This window comes from Salmo trutta, chromosome 36 (assembly GCF_901001165.1).
Source record: "Salmo trutta chromosome 36, fSalTru1.1, whole genome shotgun sequence".
Taxonomy (NCBI): Eukaryota; Metazoa; Chordata; class Actinopteri; order Salmoniformes; family Salmonidae; genus Salmo; species Salmo trutta.
In genome coordinates, this window is record NC_042992.1 from 25,419,036 (window position 1) to 25,439,439 (window position 20,404).

General features: G+C 45.2%; 1 protein-coding gene across 7 annotated transcripts in view; it reads left to right on the forward strand.

The window, feature by feature from the left end:
* LOC115175728 (transcription factor HIVEP3) overlaps positions 1 to 20,404 on the forward strand; it is a 41,264-nt gene that overhangs the window by 6,664 nt on the left and 14,196 nt on the right. For 6 of the 7 annotated variants that reach the window (XR_003872090.1, XR_003872091.1, XR_003872092.1 and 3 more), the window contains exons 2-3: positions 15,098 to 19,871; positions 20,203 to 20,384. Coding sequence is in view for 3 of the 7 variants with exons in the window: in XM_029735192.1 (XP_029591052.1) it covers positions 15,567 to 19,871; positions 20,203 to 20,384 (4,487 nt within the window). In the remaining 4 variants the exon portion in view is untranslated. Of the gene's footprint in view, positions 1 to 9,068; positions 9,139 to 15,097; positions 19,872 to 20,202; positions 20,385 to 20,404 lie in introns of those variants that run through there. The other variant, XM_029735193.1, reaches the window with a different exon arrangement.

Below are 20,404 nucleotides of genomic sequence, written 5' to 3' on the forward strand. Positions count from 1 at the left end.
AACACACACACACACTCTACTGCTTTCATAGTTGATGAAGGTCATGTGTTCTCTGGGTCGGGATAGAGGACTATCTGCCAGTGTGTTAAAACAGGGCCTACAGTCAAGCTACCAATGCCAGTAGCTATAGCAAACCTATTTATTTGTTTGTGTCCTCTTACAGGGGGGATTGGTTGCAGCTTTGTGGAGAATCGCTTTTTAAAATGGATTAATTGGTCTTATCAAGTCTTAAAATGTTAACGTGTCAAGCGTAGCTGTGGCCGCCAATAAGCGCTTTTATCGATATCTGTGGCAGGTTTCATTGATAGACGTCAAAAATATTTTCCTCAGTGCTTCCCTGTCCACAGTATCACTGCCCTACTCTATCTTACCCTCTATCTCTCCTCTTATCCACTTTTCTCTCTACCTCCTTCTAGCCCCCTTCTCTCTCGTTTTCTCTCTCTCTCTCCTCTTACCCCTTCTCTTCTTTCTTTCTATCCTTTACCTCCTCTTACCCCCCCCCCCCCCCCCGTAATTGCTATAGATTCCTGGACAGGGGGCTTGTTGGCAGAATGCCCCAGTGTGTTGGTTCTCTGTTGGTGAAACAAGAGAACATATGGTTAGTCCCTCTCCTTCTATCCCCACCCCCTTCCTCTCTGTCTCTATTTCTCTCTCGTCCTCTCTCTTTTTTTCTGCATTACATCATCTTGATATGGGAGCTGATTGGTTTGGCATTACTGCTCTGTGAGAGCAAAGGGACCAGGAGAAAGCACTGGATCTGAAAGTGTGTTATTGGAGCTCAGTTCAACCAAAATGTGCTCATGCAACAGAGGTGGTTCGGTGAACCGCACACTTGTGATGAGTAACCTTGCCAGATACTTAAAGACGTGTTTCTCGTTGAACTTATGCCTACGCTTTAGCTCAGCGGGTTAAAAACAGAGTCTTGTGGCGCTTCCCGGAGAACCGGGTTCGAAAACCCTGGTCGGTCGAACTCCTAACTCACGCCGAGTCAAAACGATGTGTGTCAAAGTGAACTTGATACAGAGAAAGAGAGGGAGCCAACCTGGTGAGTTAGTGTGTTGTGTGGCAGGCTTTGTCTTCCCAACAGTTTACTGCTGGACATCCTGCTGAACCCCTCAGCCAGCTAAATGCATCACATCTACTCACTCTACTGTGTTTGGATCGATCCCTCTGATGGTAGTTACATCATAGCTCTCACTGCTGCCCAGTGTGTTTTGTGTGAGTGTGTTTTAGTAATGTAGAGTTACATCATATAACGCTGCTTCACATTGACGAAATCCAGAGTAGACGGCCTGTTAAGCCTTTCTGCATGACGGTTGTTATCAACTCTGTGCAATCAGCTTCCTGGCTCTGTTGCTAGTGGTTGGTGTGCGTGTGCGTGTGCGTGTTATATTCTGGATCACATGACCTCTTCTTTGTCTCTACTTTTCGTCAATGGCAGTAATAACAGGAGCAGGTACAGACAGACACAATATAATGTTGACATCCTCATAACACCTTCCTGGTGACTGTTGAGTGTGTATGAATAACGTCACAGTTTCCTTGACATTAGTTGGTGTTAAACCCCCCTCCTTCCCAGACTCACACCCATGCACTACAGTAAACCTTAAGTGAAGCATGTGGGTTCAAAGAAAGAACTAGTGCGGGCAGTGACACTTTCTAAATGTAGCAGTTCCTCTTTCTACAGTATTTTCTCTAGCCACACAAAGCCTCCCATTCGTGTCCTCTTTGATGTCCTTCATGGTCCTTTTTTTGTCCACTTCTCAGTCTGTCTGACTGTATTTATAACACTTTCCCATAACAGATTCTTTGTGTGTGTGTGTATTTTTATGATTGCACAAAAACCCCATGTGTTCTGTTTATATCAATGACGTCGTACTGTATTTGCCTAATGATTGCCCTGTGGTAAGACTCGTACACTGCACAAAAATATAAACGCAACATGCAGCAATTTTAAAGTTACATTTCATATAAGGAAATCAGTCAATTGAAATAAATTCATTTGGCCCTAATCTATGGAATTCACATGATTGGAAATACTGTCACGTCCTGACCAGTAAAGGGGTAATTTGTCATTGTAGTATGGTCAGGGCGTGGCAGGGGGTGTTGTTTTTGTGTGTTTTGGGGTTGGTTTATTTAGAGGGGATTTGTTCTAGTTTTCATTTTCTATGTTTGTTTTCTATGTGTGGCCCCTATGTGCTGTATCTGAACCTGCAATCTAGATGTTGTAGTGTTCTCTGAAACTGAAGTAATGTCTCTTGCCAAACATTGTCACCTAAGTGCTGTTTGAATAATGTTACCAATTCTGTTTTCTGGTTGTGACACTCATTGTAAATATTAATGGAGTACTTCAGAAAATGTAAAATAAATGACTGTGTTACTTTGTTGTTTGTCAAACAATATCAATTGGTTTACGTTAGATCAGTGTTTACCAACCCTGGTCCTCGAGTACACCCAACGTGTTTAATTATATGGTTTCCAATCAGAGGCAGGTGTCTTTCGTTGTCTCTGATTGGAAGCCATACTTAGGCAGCCCTTTTTTCCTTTGGGTTTGTGGGTGGTTGTTTTCTGTATAGCCGTGAGCCTTACGGAACTGTTTGACGTTTGTTTATTTTGTTTGAGTGTTCTCTCTAAATAAAGTAAGAAGATGAGCACTATACCCGCTGCGCCTTGATCTGTCCCTCACGACGCCTATGACAGAACCACCCACCGAAAGAAGACCAAGCAGCGGGGTAAGGAGCAGGAGAAGTATTTGGAGTCGTGGACGTGGGAGGAGATTTTAGACGGGAAAGGACCCTGGAGGCAGGCTGGGGAGTATCGTCGACTGAAGGAGGAACTGGAGGCAGCGAAGGCAGAGCGGCGCTACTATGAGGCGCTGTATAAGCCAAGAGGCAAGTGCGAGAGGCACCCCCAAAACAAGAAGATGAGCACTATACCCGCTGCGCCTTGGTCTGTCCCTTACGACGCCTATGACAAATACAGATATGCATCTCTTGGTCACAGATACCTTAAAAAAAGGTAGGGGTGTGGATCAGAAAACCAGTCGGTATCTGGTGTGACCACCATTTGCTTCATGCAGCGCGACACATCTCCTTTGCATAGAGTTGATCAGGCTGTTGATTGTGGCCTCTTCAATGGCTGTACGAAGATGCTGGATTTTGGCGGGAATTGGAACACGCTGTCGTGTCAATCCAGAGCGTTTCAAACATGCTCAGTGGTTGACATGTCTGGTGAGTATGCAGCCCATGGAAGAACTGGGACATTTTCAGCTTCCAGAAAGTGTGTACATATACTTGTGACATGGGGCCATGCATTATCATGCTGAAACATGAGGTGATGGCGGTGGATGAATGGCACAACAATGGGCCTTAGGATCTCGTCACGGTATCTTTGTGCATTAAACTTTCCATCGATTAAAATGCAATTGTCTATGTTGTCCGTAGCTTATGCCTGCCTACTCATACCATAACCCCACCGCAACCATGGGGGACTCTGTTCACAACTTTGACATTAGCATACCTCTTGCCCACACAACGTTAGTCTGCCATCTGCCCGGTACAGTTGAAACCGTAATTCAGCCATGAAGAGCACACTTCTCCAGCGTGCCTGTGGCCACCAAAGGTGAGCCTACTGAAGTCGGTTACGACGCCAAACTGCAGTCAAGACAAGATACTGACGAGGACGACAAGCACGCAGATGAGCTTCCCCAAGACGGTGATATTCTTTGGTTGTACAAACCCACAGTTTCATCATCTGTCCGGTTGGCTGGTTTCAGATGATCCCACAGGTGAAGAAGCCAGATGTGGAGGTCCTGGGCTGGCGTTACACGTGGTCTGCGTTTGGGAGGCCGTTTGGATGTACTGCCAAATTCTCTAAAACGACTTTGGAGGTGGCTTATGCAAGAGAAATGAACATTTAATTATCTGGTAACAACTCTGGTGGACATTTCTGCAGTCAGCATGCCAATTGCACGCTCCCTCAAAACTTGAGAGATCTGTGGCATTGTGCTGTGTGACAAAACTGCATATTTTAGAGTGGTCTTTTATTGTCCCCAGCACAAGGTGCACCTGTGTAATTATCATGCTGTTTAATCAGCTTCTTTATATGCCACACCTGTCCTGTGGATGGATTATCTTGGCAAAGGAGAAATTACCACTAACAGGGATGTAAACATATTTGTGCATACAATTTGAGATAAATAAGCCTTTTGTGTGTATGGAAAATCTTTTTAATTTCAGCTTATGAATCATGGGGCCAACACTTTAAATGTTCCGTTTATATTTTTGTTCAGTGTATATTTTGCCCAGAAACTGCTGGCCGAGATTGAACGTGATAAACTTTGATTGTTATTGTTAGACTTGTGGAACTTCGTCATAGTAGCTCTGCTAAGTGGTTCATAATGGTGCATTCTTTCATCATGTGAAAGGAACGTTCTAGATGACTAGAATCACATGGTGTGGTTCTGGGTCTGCATAAGGGTTCTGATTTCTTCTGTTCTGTAGTTAGTGAGGTCATTCAAACGTGATTTCACTGTAACATTGTACTGTTTCACTCTCAATACTTAGAAGAAATAGCTGCAGAAGAGAGAGAGAGAGCATCAGAATCAATTAGACTAAATGAGGTGAGCAAAGTATACCCATCGGGTTTCTATTTCCAAATGAATCTCTGAAGTGTCCTTTGTACAGACTGAGTAAATACATGCACCACATCCATGTAATGAACCTTTTATTGGAACAGTTAATAACAGGGCTCTACAGAAATGGGTCACCCACCACACATAGCCCTACAGTATTATACATGTCAACATGGTGGCGTGTCATATTGGTTAGATCATAGGGGAACATACAAGATCCTGTCTGGTCAGGTACTATTCAGAACTTCATATGGGCCTTCCTCTGAACAGGGTCTTTAAGATGGGCGACCACATGACGGTCATGTCGCCATTTCATGTGGCTGTGAGGGAGGGTCTCTGTGTGTGTGTGTGTCTGGGTCTGTGTTTGTGTGTACCTGGGTCTCTGTGTGTGTGTGTGTCTGGGTCTGTGTTTGTGTGTGCTTGGGTTTGGGTGTGGGTGTGGGTGTCTGTACGTCGGAATACATACCACCTGGCTAGCTGACATTAGACGGTCATACACTTGCTTCATGCCATGTCCATACCAACATACCACTTAATACACATGCCCAGTACATTGATCCATTCTAAGTAGTGGGTTAGTGTGGATATTGGGGACAGAGACAGTATAAGCCTTTGAGCTGCTACTTGGGGTGTGTTCTGCCAGGCAGAAGGTTATCTGTCTTTTATCCTGGTTGACTCCTGCTACGGCTGCTGCTGCCTATTGAGTGGATGACCATTAGGCCTCTAGTTAATTGATTGATATGATGGACAATGGGAAGATGGAGAGGGGAAATTCGAGCATGGGTATAGACAGTAGCAACCGGGAGAGACAGGACATTAAAGCCTTGTATTTTATGTAAGAGCTTATATAAACACTGCTTTTACCTAAGGATAGCTAAATATAAACTCAAACACTCTCAAAGTAAAAATAGCCTCAACCAGTGGAGGCTGCTGAGGGGAGGATGGCTCAAAATAATGGTTGGAATGGAGTCAATGGAGTGGTATCAACCACATAGAAACCACGTGTTTGGTACCATTCCATTGACTCCATTCCATCCATTATTATGAGCTGTCCTCCCTCAGCAGCCTCCACTGGCCACAACATGTGATTGCACAGGATTGATTCTCCTTGTGAGTGTGTGCGAGTTTATTATTTCACCCCTTCATCATCTTCTCTCCCAGTTAGCTAACTGCTAGTAAATGTACTGTCTTGCTCTGAGGCGGGAACAGTACAGTACAATGAATGCAGTGAGTGTCTGAGTCAGTGAGGTTAAGGAGAGACAGGGTGGGGACTAGGGAGACTCAGACAAGCTGGGTGTATCTCTGTGATGTTATTCAGTTCCCCCCCCCCCCCCCCAATCAATATGGCAACTAAAGGAACAAGTTGGTGGGCAGATTGAGGCTGGCATCGCGTTGTGGCAAATAGCCGTCCCATTCAAGGCCCAGCTGCCTGTGGAGAGTGAGGGAACACAACACATGCACACTGGCATCTTTGTCACTGGCGTTATGGCTGTGATGCTGACAAGGACTCTCTCTGTACTGCCTGCTACTGCTGTGGAGGGATGAAGACCTTGGTTAGGGCTGCCTCCTGTTACTCTCTCCACTCTCCTACTGCCTCTGCCTTTCCTTTGAAAGCCAGCCAGTCTGTGTGTGTGTGTGTGTGTGTGTGTGTGTGTGTGTGTGTGTGTGTGTGTGTGTGTGTGTGTGTGTGTGTGTGTGTGTGTGTGTGTGTGTGTGTGTGTGGCCGTTCTTTAGCTACCCACTGCCTTGATGGCATTCCTTCAACACTCCACATGTCAGCAAGCTTTTAGCCTTTTGAAAAGTGAAACTGGAAAAAAAGGAAAAAGAACTTCCCTCTCTTTCTCCCTCCCATGGTATAAAGAGAGGAGTAGTGATGTCAGAGTCACTGAATTGCCTGGACTGTGTTCAGCTGGATCTGTCATGAGTATGCAGAGGGGAACGGTGTGTGTGTGTGTGTGTGTGTGTGTGTGTGTGTGTGTGTGTGTGTGGACATTCTCCACAACCACTCTGAAAACCTAGGAACCCTGTGAGCCTGTTATTTACACCTGGGTCCCTGTGTTTTCAGCTTGTCAACTAAACCAAGTTTTTTGTCAGAATGCAGCAGCAGCAGCAGCAATAGGTAACTGCACCCTCGCTTCCCCCGCCTATTGAAAGTGAGAACTGAATGGGGAAACTCACCACCACACACCCCCCCCTCTCTGTTCTCCTCCTCTGCCAGCTGGGCAGCCTGAGATCCCTGCCAAGATTAATATGGCCTGACGTCACCCTCCAAATAAGGAGATCCCACTTCACTTTTACAATGAGCGAGAGAGAGATAGAGAGAGAGTTGGGTCCGCTCACCAACCAAGAATTCACAAAATGGGACAAACACCAAATTGAGACTCTGCTAGCAGAATTCTGCAAAAATATCCTCCGTGTACAACGTAAAACACAAAATAATGCATGCAGAGCAGAATTAGGCCGATACCCGTTAATGATCAAAAACCAGAAAAGAGCAGTTAAATTCTACAACCACCTAAAAGGAAGTGATTCCCAAACCTTCCATAACAACGCCACCTACAGAGAGATGAACCTGGAGAAGAGTCCCCTAAGCAAGCTGGTCCTGGTGCTTTGTTCACAAACACAAACACACCCCACAGAGCCTCAGGACAGCAACACAATTAGACCCAACCAAATCATGAGAAAACAAAAATATAATTACTTGACACATTGCAAAGAATTAACAAAAAAACTGAGCAAACTAGAATGCTATTTGGATACATGACCACTGTGACTGACCCACAATTAAGGAAAGCTTTGACTATGTACATACTCAGTGAGCAAAGCCTTCCTATTGAGAAAGGCTGCCGTAGGCAGACCTGGCTCTTTAGAGAAGACAGTCTATGTGCACACTGCCCACAAAATTAGGTGGAAACTGAGCTGCACTTCCTAACCTCCTGCCAAATGTATGACCATATTAGAGACACATACAGTACCAGTCAAAAGTTTGGAAACACCTACTCATTCCAGGGCTTTTCTTTATTTTTACTATTTTCTACATTGTAGAAATGTTTGGTTCCAACTGCCGTGTCTTTGTGAGACACAGAGTAGGTGAACGTATGATATCTGCATGTGTGGTTCCCACCGTGAAGCATGGAGGAGGAGGTGTGATAGTGTCACCAGCAAAGCACTCCCACACCATCTATGATTTATTTAGAATTCAAGGCACACTTAACCAGCATGGCTACCACAGCATTCTGCAGGGATACGCCATCCCATCTGGTTTCCGCTTAGTGGGACTATCATTTGTTTTTAAACAGGACAATGACCCAACACACCTCTAGGCTGTGTAAGGGCTATTTGACCAAGACAGAGAGTAATTGAGTGCTGCATCAGATGACCTGGCCTCCACAATCACCTGACCTCAACCCAATTGAGATGGTTTGGGATGAGTTGGACCGCAGAGTGAAGGAAAAGCAGCCAACAAGTGCTCAGCATATGTGGGAACTTCTTCAAGACTGTTGGAAAAGCATTCCAGGTGAAGCTGGTTGAAAGAATGCCAAGAGTGTGCAAAGCTGTCATCAAGGCAAAGAGTAGCTACTTTGAAGAATCTAAAATATAAATATATTTTGATTTGATTAACACTTTTTTTGGTTACATGATTCCATATGTGTTATTTCATAGTTTTGATGTCTTCACTATTATTTTACAATGTAGAAAATAGTGTGTCCAAACTCTATACTGGCGTACTGTACTTCCCTCAGATTACACAGACCCATAAAGAATTCAAAAACAAATCCAATTTTGATAAACTCCCATATCTATTGTGTGAAATACTACAGTGTAGTATAGTATACTACAAATACCATTGTAATTACAACCCATATTTATGTTTATTTATTTTCCCTTTTGTACTTGAATTATTTGCACATCGTTACAACACTGTATATAGCCATAATAGGACATTTGAAATATCTCTATTCCTTTGGAACTTTTGTGAGTGTAATGTTTACTGTTCATTTTTATTATTTATTTCATTTTCACTTGCTTTGCAATGTTAAACATATGTTTCCCATGCCAATAAAGACCCTTAAATTGGAGAGAGAGACCCCTCCTGCCCATTCATACACAGACCGAAAGACATGCGTAATAAACTATTTGTCACCTCAGTGCACAGAGTAGAGTGGTGTCTCAGTGCACGTACAGTAGAGTGGTGTCTCAGTGCACGTAGAGTAGAGTGGTGTCTTTCAGTGCACGTAGAGTAGAGTGGTGTCTCAGTGCACGTAGAGTAGAGTGGTGTCTCAGTGCACGTAGAGTAGAGTGGTGTCTCAGTGCACGTCGAGTAGAGTGGTGTCTTTCAGTGCACGTAGAGTAGAGTGGGCTCTCATTCATTCACTTTTGCTCTGTTCCTCTGTCTCGCTCTCTCACTCTCTCTCGCTCTCTCCCACACTTGTTCTCTCTCTCTCGCCGCATCTCTTACTCACCCTCTTTCTGTCAGATGTGGAGGGAAAACCACCTGCCTCCAGGTAAAGCACATTGATATTCTCTAACCTTTCACTGTTGATAACTGTGTTTTATTCCACATTGTTCATTTACTAGATTATTGCCTGGTTATTGGTGTGTGTGTGGTGATTCTGTGAATGATTTCCATGTGTGTTGGTTGTCCGTCCATACTCCAGCACTCTGTCAGAGACCCCTGGGCCTCAAACACACACCAGTGTGCGCCCATGCACACACACACACACACCTGCGTGCGCAAGCACACACACACACACACACACACACACACACACACACATACACACACAGACACACACACACACACACACACACACACACACACACACACACACACACACACACACACACAGACCTAGGAATGTCAGCATTGCGCGTGTGTGTGTGATGGCCCCAGGGCTCTACTTCTGTCTTTCTGACAGACTGCTGATGAAGCTGTGGTCGGTTTCTGACTCAATGTCCTGCTAATACTGTTCCTGAGATAATGTAAGAGGGAGAGAGAAAGAGAGAGGGAGAGCGAGAAAGAGAGAGGGAGAGCGAGAAAGAAAGAGGGGGAGAGAGAGCGAGAAAGAGAAATAAAGAGAACTGGCAGATTGAAAAAAGAGACATTTCATCTTGAAATAATACATTGTCTGTGATAGTAGGGCCGGGCGATGTGGCCAAAATATCATATCACAGTATTTTTCCGATTTTTGACGGTATGACATTATTTGACGGTATTTAATGTTTTTGCATAATAAAAGTTCTACATTTGCTTCATAGTAGTCCGTGACCCTAGGGTGGCAACACATATTCTAAATTATTTCAATGGGTCTTTCTCCATTCTGATTGTTTTATACTGTTCAATTCAACTTCAACCTATAATAATTTCCTGCATTTCCATAAATTCCTGCATTTCCTGCACTCATTTGAAATAATTTCCACACTGCCACGTCGGGCTGCATGACATGGGCAGAAAAACTTGGCCTTATTTTTAACCAAATGTTGCAATTGTGATTTGACTTGCGATTTAGATTAAGACACTTGGGTGAGCTGTTGGAATCATGGAAATGCAATGCTTATTCTAATTCTATAGTAAGAATACAAATAATAGTGGGCACTTTGAATTCAGTGTTTGACATGACAATAAATTAAAATGCCATGGAGGAGTTATTTTTAGTAAATACTTCCTTAACACTTATTTTTTCTTTAACTGCATTGTTGGTTAAGGGTTGGAAGCATTTCACTGTTGTATTCGGCGTAGGTGACTAATAGCATTTGATTTGATTGTGGCAGGGTAGGAACCAAAGTGATGGTCAGTGTTTCCTAGGGGACCCTATAATCTTTGGCTACATTAAATGTTTCTTCATGTAGCCAACATATTCATGCTTCGCCTATTCCTCTTTGATTTAGAAGATACTGTTGCACAAACACCATGTTGATTTATGCCTACACCAGCACTGGTATCAGGCTGTATTAGTTAGCAATGTTTGCTCTGACTCAGCATATTTATTAGCTAGCTAGCGATTAGCATTAGTGGCTAACACGATTTAGCTAAAACTTCAGCAATATTTATATTAAGAAGCAAGTAGAAACAACATCTTTGTCATCAACATTGTTGCATGTGCTGCATTGACCATGCAGATTGAACACAAGTGTCTCCTGGTCACGCAACAACAAACCAAATCCTTGAGTGACAGGGGGCGGGGCTAGGTCTGTGTAGAAAGCGGAATGGAGAGAGAGCAGAGAGGAATTACTCAAGTAGCATAAAAAGGGACGGTACACACAGCATATCACATTTAACAAACCAAACATTCAAATACCATTTATAGAAGGTAAAGTAAAAACTCAAACCGGTCCGTGCATCAATATCGGTATATAGTAAAATACGGTATACCGCCCAGCCCCATGTGAGAGAGCGATGGAGGGAGAGAGAAAGAGAGACAGAAAGAGATGTTTCATGTTGTTATTGGGAAAAAAATATTGTTACATAAGCCGTTACAAAGAGTTTGGTGACACAATTAACAAAATGTTTTTTGACAAGGTTGTTTCGCAGAGTATCTGTGCACAGTGTTGTTAATGCTGTTAAATTCTGTTGTAAATTCTTGATGTCAAAATGTATTTTCAAATTTAAATATTACATTTTGTATTTACTATTGTTTCTTAGTTCTTCGTTGTCATCTCAAGAACTGGATCATATTGTCAGTTTCTCTTCTGGTGGGATACATGTCTGTAGAGCGGCGATTTAAAGCCAGGTATTGATTTTTGGATTTGTACATTTATTTGTCCAAAAAGATACGCTTTGTGGGAGAGAAGCATCTCAAATGGCTTTCTCTCTCTCTCCCTCTTTCTCTTTCCAGCTCCCTCTCTCCATCTATCTCTCCATCCTTTTCCCTCTCTCTCCCTTTCCATCTGTCTTTCTCTCCCTCTTTCCATCTCTCTCCCTTTCTCAACAAGGATGCTGGGAGATATATTTAGCTCTCCTTCCCTCCATCTGCTGTCGCTCTGCGTGGTTTAGGGGCGTCACCATAGCAACCACCGCTGGGTGCATATAGGTACGAGAGGAGGGACGTTTACTGTGTTTTTAAAAAAGTGTTTTAAACTAAAACAAATTCAGTTTTATCATTTTTTGGGGGGAAATATGATTTGAATATGTAGGAGACTAGGTAGTGGTACTAACCAAGTTTATTCTCCTTGAGAAGGAGATGCCATTTCTAGTGTTTGAATGAGATATCAGAAAATCTGGTTCCCTCGTGCAGATATGGCTGTGTGTTATGGAGTTTAAGGATTGTGTGAGATATTATACTGAACAAAAATATAAACTTAACATGCAACAATTTCAAAGATTTTACTGAGTTACAGTTCATATAAGGAATTAAAATCAATTTGGCCCTAATCAATGGATTTCACATGACTGGGAATACAGAGATGCATCTGTTAGTCACAGATTCCTTTTATAAAAAGGTAGGGGCGTGGATCAGAAACCCAGCCAGTATCTGGTGTGACCACACATCTCCTTCGCGTAGTTGATCAGGCTGCTGATTGTGGCCTGTGGCATGTTGTCCCACTCCTCTTCAATGGCTGTGTGAAGTTGCTGGATATTGGCGGGAGCTGAAACACGTTGTCGAACACTTCGATCCAGAGCATCCCAAACATGCTCAATCGGTGACATGTCTGGTGAGTATGCAGGCCATGGAAGAACTAGAACATTTTCAGCTTCCAGAAATTGTGTACAGATCCTTGGGCATGGGGCTGTGCATTATCATGCTGAAACAGGAGGTGATGGTGGCGGATGAATGGCACGACAATGGGCCTCAGGATCTGGTCACGGTATCTCTGTGCATTCAAATTGCCATCGATAAAATGCAATTGTGTTTGTTGTTTCGTTGCTTATGCCTACTCATACCATAACCCCACCGCCACCGTGGGGCACTCTATTCACAACATTGACATCAGCACACCGCTCTCCCACACAACGCCATACACATGGTTTGCGGTTGTGAGGCCGGTTGGACATACTGCCAAATTTTCAAAAAATATGTTGGAGGCGGCTTATGGTAGAGAAATTAACATTACATTTTTCTGGCAACAGCTCTGGTGGACATTCCTGCAGTCAGCATGCCAATTGCAGCTCCCTCAAAACTGAGACATCTGTGGCATTGTGTTGTGTGACAAAACTACACATTTTAGAGTGGCCTTTTATTGTCCACAGCACAAGGTGCACCTGTGTCATGATAATGCTGTCTTGATATGCCACACCTGTCAGGTGGATGGATTATCTTGGCAAATGAGAAATGCACACTAACAGAGATGTAAACAAATGTATGCTTTTTGTGCGTATAGAACCTTTCTGGGATGTTTCATTTCAGGTCATGAAACATGGGACCAACACTTTACATGATGCGTTTATATTTTTGTTCAGTGTATATTGAATATCAGGATGTTTGCTGCTGCCTACAACAAGCATCGTATTGACAATGACCTGCTTCTCTGAGCCAAGGCAATAACTGTGAGATGCCAACACCTCCTGACAACACACAGTTTTACGGCATGCAAAATGTATACACACCATGAACCCACTCCAATTGTTTGACAATTTGCACTGTTAACACTTGTTCCAGATTTAACAGAAGAATGTCACCTCTTTCTCAAAGTGTAAATTAATATCATACTGTAGAAAGCTCTACTCTTCTACAGTAAATATACAGTGTTGGCTTCTATAATGGTTGTGTCTCCTCACGTGACCGTTTTGTAGTCTCTTAGTCCACCTGCAGTACAGTATCTGTCTGACCTACATTCCATCATCCACTCTTGAAATGCACTTTAGAGGTTGGACACTGATTTGCACGTCAGAGGAACACCTAACACACTGAATGTCCATACAGATGTACTGTCCTCTCTTAAGGGCATTTGGAAACAGAAGTAAAATGACTGGCCAAAAAACGGTGTAGTTATTTACTCAGTTTATCACTGTGCTCAACATGTTATCAGTTGTTTTATATTGACCAGCAGCTAGCCCCTCCTGTGATTTTGCCCTCTTCCAGAGTAAGTTTGGTGCAGGCTGCAACCAACTGGTCAGTGACTCTGTTCAAATACCATCCTAGCATACTTCCTAGATTGAAGCAATGTATTGGGCATGCATTCTAGGTGGTATGGATGTAAGTCGCTCTGGATAAGAGCGTCTGCTAAATGACTTAAATGTAAATGTAAATGTAAATATTAGAACACACCTACTGTATGGGATGACTGGGTTGTTGCTACAGTGCAGTATGTTGGGGCAGAGAAAGTAGTGAGTTTATTTCCTCCCGTATCTGATTGTGCACTGTGTCACCTTGTATGTTATCCTCATGAGAAACAGAGATGATGCAAAGCTAAGATGACAAAGATTGTTTGTATTTGGCTGCCTGGGTTTAGACATCTTTAACTACATCAGTTAGAGTGTTGGAGCCATTTAATGTCTGAAAATAAAAATGTATTAAAGAACATTATTTGGTGAAATGTATATTACTTAATGGGCTTTCAGTGAATTGCTGTCATTAGAGAAGTCTGCTTGTTTGACAGTGCAAAGTTAGAATAAGGAGAAATAAGAACTCAAATGTGTTATTGTAGATGGTTATTTGACTAGATGCCGGAGTATATTTTTTTCCACAACTGAATGACGTAATCCACTCCCCAATGGGAGAGGTGTTGGTGTTATCTTATGGCGGTGTCTAGCTGCAGACTACAACATTTGCATTTGGCCTAATTCTTTTTAGCTAGCGTAAGCAGCAGGGATTTGGGAGACTTTGGGAGAGTCTGGATGAATGAAACTATTGGCTCTTCTGGGTTCATGAGTTGGGCAATCAAGAGGAAAAAAATCTGTCTCCCTTGTCTTGGGAGTGTGATCCCTGAGAAACACATAGTAGCTTATGATTGAGCAATGTGCAATGCACACGGCTGATTTGGGAACTATTCAAGGGGTTATTAGTTGCAGAATCTGAAAATGGATGCTTTGACTTGGAGTGTTTTTCTTCATAATAGTCAGGTAAATGAGATCTTAGTTTATGTAACCAGATTCCAAATCACAGTTGGTAACTAACACCTACATTTTAGGTGTACGTTTTTGACTTTTTATATCATGCCAATGTTTTTTGTTGTTGTTGACAAAGTGCAACTGAAACTGGTCGCTATGAGAAATGTGCCCTTTAATATGACCAAACTCCCAAGTTGTTTCCAACTTGATCATCCGTCTTGAAGAAATAACAGTGATGACAACCTTGCTTTTTAGCTGTTTGGTTCCCTCCCTTCAACAGTAATGTTTTTAGATCATAGTGGGCGGAGAGAGACTGCCATCTGTCTTCATGATGTAATTTAATTTTGTGTGTGTGTGTGTGTGTGTGTGCATCCATGTGTTCGCACTGTGTGTGAAAGAGAGAAAGAAGGAAAGATAGAGACTACCCCTCAGGTGGGTCTGTCAGTAATCTGATCTTTTCTTTTTCCTTCTTTTAGATCCTCTGGAGTGAACCAGAGGACACAGACATCCAACCAAAAGTCCTGAAAACTGGATCTGAAAACCTGAAGGCCTGACACAAGAACGGGTTAAACCCAGTATCTGAATTAAGGACTATCTGACAGGACTGCCTCAGAAGCTCAGAGGACAGAGTTGTTGACTCTGGGAGCTAACAGAGCTCCAGGATGGGTTGCTTCTTTGGCTCAGGATGGAAAAGTTCCCCATCACCGCATGACAAATCACAGTTGTTTCCCAGCATCTGTTAAATGAATGGCTTGACCTGAGTAAGTACTAAGTATGAGTACAGACAGCCTGAAAGCCAGTATAAGACAGATATAACTAAGGAACAAAATACTCATCATACATCAATCCCAGAGTCTGTTAAATGAATAGGCTTGACCTGTGTGGCCTGTCTCAGGCTCAGGTGGAGGGGTCCCAGGTGTCTACCTGAGGTTGTTGTTCCGTTTTATGGAGGCGTTGCACAGCCATAGCTGCTTGCCGACTGGGGAGCAGTCCGGAGTTCACGACCAGCCTCAGCCAGGAGAGTCTGTTCTGCCTCTCCCAGGAGAGTCTGCTCTGCCTCTCCCAGACCCTCCGCCTCCCAAATCTCTCTCCTCCCAGAACCATGAACCGCAGACACAACAGACTCGCTCCAAGCAAGGAGGCCCTCAACAACAACATGGACAACACCACAAACTGCCTAATAAGCGGGAGCGCAAGCGTCTCAGACATCAGAGGCAAAGCGTTGATTCCGACACCCCACCGGCAGAGGAGGGTAAACATGCAAAGGCAGAGGCAACACCAACCAGAGTGGCTCGGACCTCGTCTGGTGGGACCAGGGCGACTCCCTCCTCATCATCCACCTCCACCCAGTCTACAGAGGCTCCTGACACAGAGGAGAACCAAGAGGGCACCCTAAAGCAGAAACGGGAGCGTAAGCCTGGAAAACCTGGGAAATATGTGTGCTCTTACTGTGGCCGTGCCTGTGCCAAGCCCAGCGTCCTGCAGAAACACATCCGCTCCCACACCGGAGAGAGGCCCTACCCCTGTGCTCCCTGCGGATTTTCTTTCAAGACCAAGAGCAACCTCTACAAGCACCGGAAGTCCCATACCCACAGGATGAAGGCCGGCCTCGCCTCTGGAGAGCCCAGTGCTTTAGAAGAACCGGTGCCAGAGTCAGAAGACGAAACTAGACAGCCGTTGTCTGCTGCTTCTTCCAACACAGAGAGACAAGGCAGCGTAGCCAATGAGAAGACCCATGAAGACACTGAGAGGTCTAGAGAGCAGTCCAGTGGGATGGACAACTCCTACGCCGTCAAGAAGAGGCTGGCCATGCGTTTGAGCCGAGGGAAACGTGGCCCTCTAGGCTCGTCTGACTCGATCAGTTCCTCGATGGGTATGGGGAGTAGAGGCAGCACAGAGTCTGGCTATTTCTCTCGTTCTGAGAGCACTGAGCAGTCACAGGACAGCCCACCCACCGTAACCAAAAGTGCCAAAAGCTATGCAGAGATCATCCTAGGGAAATATGGCCGTCTGGGCCACCTCCAGAGGATGTCCAGGCATCAGGACCAGCAGCCTTCTGGAAGCCAGGGACAGCAGGAGAAGAGCATCCCATTCACAGTGCCCAAGAAGCAGGTCATTGACCACATCACCAACCTCATTACCATCAATGAGGCTGTCGTGGACACAAGTAAGATCGACAGCGTCAAGCCCAGGAGGTTCTCTCTCTCTAGGAGAAGTAGCACAGAGTCTAAGGTTTCTTTATCTCTGAAAGAGTCGCCTGTAGTCCACCACAGCACCGTCAACCCTGGAGACCCAGGCTTTAAGAGCAGTGGTTCCATCACTATGGGTGTTCCGTGTGAGAAGTTTCATCATCACCAATCACTACACGTGGATTCAACGGCAGGCCAGACATCCACTTCCATGGCTCCTCTTCTGAGAAGCCTCTCTATGCCCTCTGCTGCTAGTTCAACTGATGCCTCCTCTGGCGCCTGCCCACGAAACTTCCGCCTTAGCCAATCTTTCGATGAACGGTCTGAAACACAGTCTCGCCGCATTGGGATGCTACGACGCCAGCCTGCTATCGAACTACCCCCAGGTGCTGAAATAAATAAAGAGGAACATAGTTTACACAGTAGCTCCAACACGCTCTACAATCACAATATGTCCGTCGTGCCTCCTGACCATAAGCAATGTCAACCAGAGCCGTACGAGTGTGAGACCTGTGGCGTTGGATGTAAGAACTGGGAAGGTTATAAGGCACACAAGAGAAGTCTTTGTATAGCACGACTTCCCCAAGAGAGTCTTGATACAACAATATGCCAGATGGACCGTTCACAGTTGATACACTATCCGATCAACAGACCAGGGGTTTTGGCAATGCGCAAGAGAAGGAAAGAAGAGAGTTTTGAATCTGATGATCCATCCTCTCCTGTTTCTTTATCCATACCCACCTTGTCCACGTCGGTGCAAGGCAGAGATGAAGGAAGTATAGCATGCAATAGAAACTCATGGTCACGATTAGAGCAGGATTGGGGAGGGACATCGAAAGGTTTCTCAGTGATTCAACATACTAGTTCATTTGAGAAACAGGACACTTTGTTTACAGAGAGTCAAGGTAAAGAGGAGGCACATATTAAATTCCCATCTCATGAGGATGCGTCTCAAAAACAACTGCAGGAACACTCGTCCAAACCAACACCTCGCAAACTGGTGCGCCAACGCAATGTTCAGGTCCCTGAGATATTCATCACTGAGGATTCCAACACCAATGTTATTGAGTCTATTCAGACACAATCAGAAATGGTCTCCCTAATGCCTAAACAGACCAAGAGGACAGAGGAGTTCCAGTGGCCACAGAGGAGCCTCACCCTGTCTGGGGTCCCCATCGAGAAGCTGCCCCCGAAGAAGAAACGAATTCGCCTTGCAGAGGCCGCCCAGTCTTCAGGGGAGTCCATGTCCAGCTTTGACTCCATCTCCCTGCCTCGCAGCCCCAGCCAGGACAGCTGTGCATCCCACGCATCTAGCCGCTCTGCATCCTTTGAGGAGTCCACCAGACCCGGAGACATGGAGACCCCGGCTGGGATACCATTGAGGAGGTCCAGGGCCCCTAACATGTTGACCGTCCCAGGGCTGCATCATCACAAAAGGGAGATGCGGCGGTCGGCCTCAGAGCAAACACCTTACGACCCACAGCAGCAATCTGTTTTGATGGCGATGTCGGAGATGCGAAGCAAGTCCTTTGACTACAGCAGTTTGTCCCCTGAGCGCTCGGCGGCCGGCTGGAGAGACAGACGCAAATGTCTCCTCATGAGACACACTCCGGTCAGGGACCCAGAGGAGGAGGAGCAGCCTGCCAAACCTGTAGAACTAAAGCTGAACCCCATTATTGCCAAACACACAGCACTAAAGGTGAACAACCCTTCCCACTGCATCCCCAGTCCTGACCCTGTCAGTCCCAGCTCCTCCTCTAGACTAAGCCCAGGTCCTCAACACCTTAGTTCGGCCACTGGTTCCCCTCTGTCAGGCGAACCCACATCCTGTAACCCTGTGCAAACTATTTGCGGAGAGCCTCCCTCACAATGGAAACTGGGTCAAAGTATTCAGTTGACTGGACATTGCTTTGAAGTTCTACCCTCTCAAAACTCTGTAGAATCTCCTGATCCCCTCCAGAGGGTAGCCCCATCACCTCTATGTTCAGGGAAGCCTGTAATTATCTCCCTCCGTCCTGTCCACACCTACATCCACCCTGCCCAACCCTGCCCTGTCTACCCTCCCCACCCCCTCCCCACCCAGTGCCCTTTAGGGATTGCTAGGGCCCACTACCTTCCAATATCCACAGGCCTGAAGCTGGAGATTCCAGTTCCAACTCACAGTCATGATGGACATTCAGAGTTTGTAACACATCCTCCGCAGATCCTCCACCCTCACCCTAACATCACACTCAGCCCAGAGTTACTCCGGCCCTCCATATCACCAGCAATAGCAGTAGTCCGGCAACAGGCAGACACCAACACCCTAGCCAGTGCCATATACACCACTCTGTCCCAAACCACAACATCTAGGTCCCAGGAACCTGTTTGTTCTGCATTAAACAGTGGGAATAGAGATACCCCAACGTCTGAACATAACAGCCACCTGGTCATGACTCTGCCTGTAAGCAGCAAGAGGTTGTCTGAGACTCTGTTACCAGTCAGCCAGTTGACTCTGCCTCCAGGCAACCACTTGGCTTTGCCTCTGCCTCCAGGCAGCCAGTTGTGGTCTGAGGAGGGCTGTAGATCTTCAGGCTCAGGAAGCTACAAGCGCATGTTATCCCCTTCAAACAGTGTCGATTTTAGCCCTGAGTCCAAACAGCAGCAGAAACGAGTGAAGGAGGAAGAAGAGGAGAGTTGTGTAGGAAACGTAATCGCAGAAACTTCAACAAAAGAAGAAAAGGTTGAGATTCCAACATGTTTACCTAGGGTGTGTACTCCCATAAGTCCAGAAGGACCTTCATATCCAACCCTTCAGTCTACCACCTCTCACAGCTGGTGTTATCTGAACTATGTCAAGCCAAACCCCTCCACCTTGACTGACCAGCCCTCAGTGTACTCCTCCTGGTCTACCAGCGAATATGACCCCAACCCTCCAGGCCTCTCCACCAAGACAGCCCTGTCTCTGTTGGACTGCAAGCAGAGGGTCAGCTACACCATCTATACCATGTCTCCCATGTCATCCACCCCTGCAGAGACAACACCAGAGCCTGCCGACATGAAGACGCCATGCCCTTCTGAGGTAAGTAGACTTTACTGGAGGCCTCCTCATAGAATGGCCAATGTGAAATAGGAAGTACTGTATGTAGTTATTTTACCTTGTCCCATACTGTACTATGTGTTGTAGTCTTTCATACTATATTTTGTATATGACCCAATACAGTCTTACATTTTGGACTTACTTTTCATTTGAAGCGTGTAGGTCAATATCGTAAATTGTAATGCTACAGTATAATGTAGATAAGTACTGAAACATATAAGTTATGATGAATTCTCCCCATCCCTGTCTCCTTGGCCTGATGTTGCTGGAGCAGGGTTGGTGAATTTGCCCTACATGTCTCTCTCGAGTGTAGGTACATGCCACTCTGCCCGGCGACAGCCACCGTGTTGAGACAACAGAGCAAGAGCAGTCTGCAGAGGACAAGGTGCCAAAGAAAGAACGAGAGGAGGAGGAAGAGAAGGAAAAAGAAGGGGAGGCCCAGTCAACTAGCAAATGTAGAGAACCTCCACCTCGAATCTGGATCTGTGAGGGAGGGTGAGTAGCCTTTGACTGAT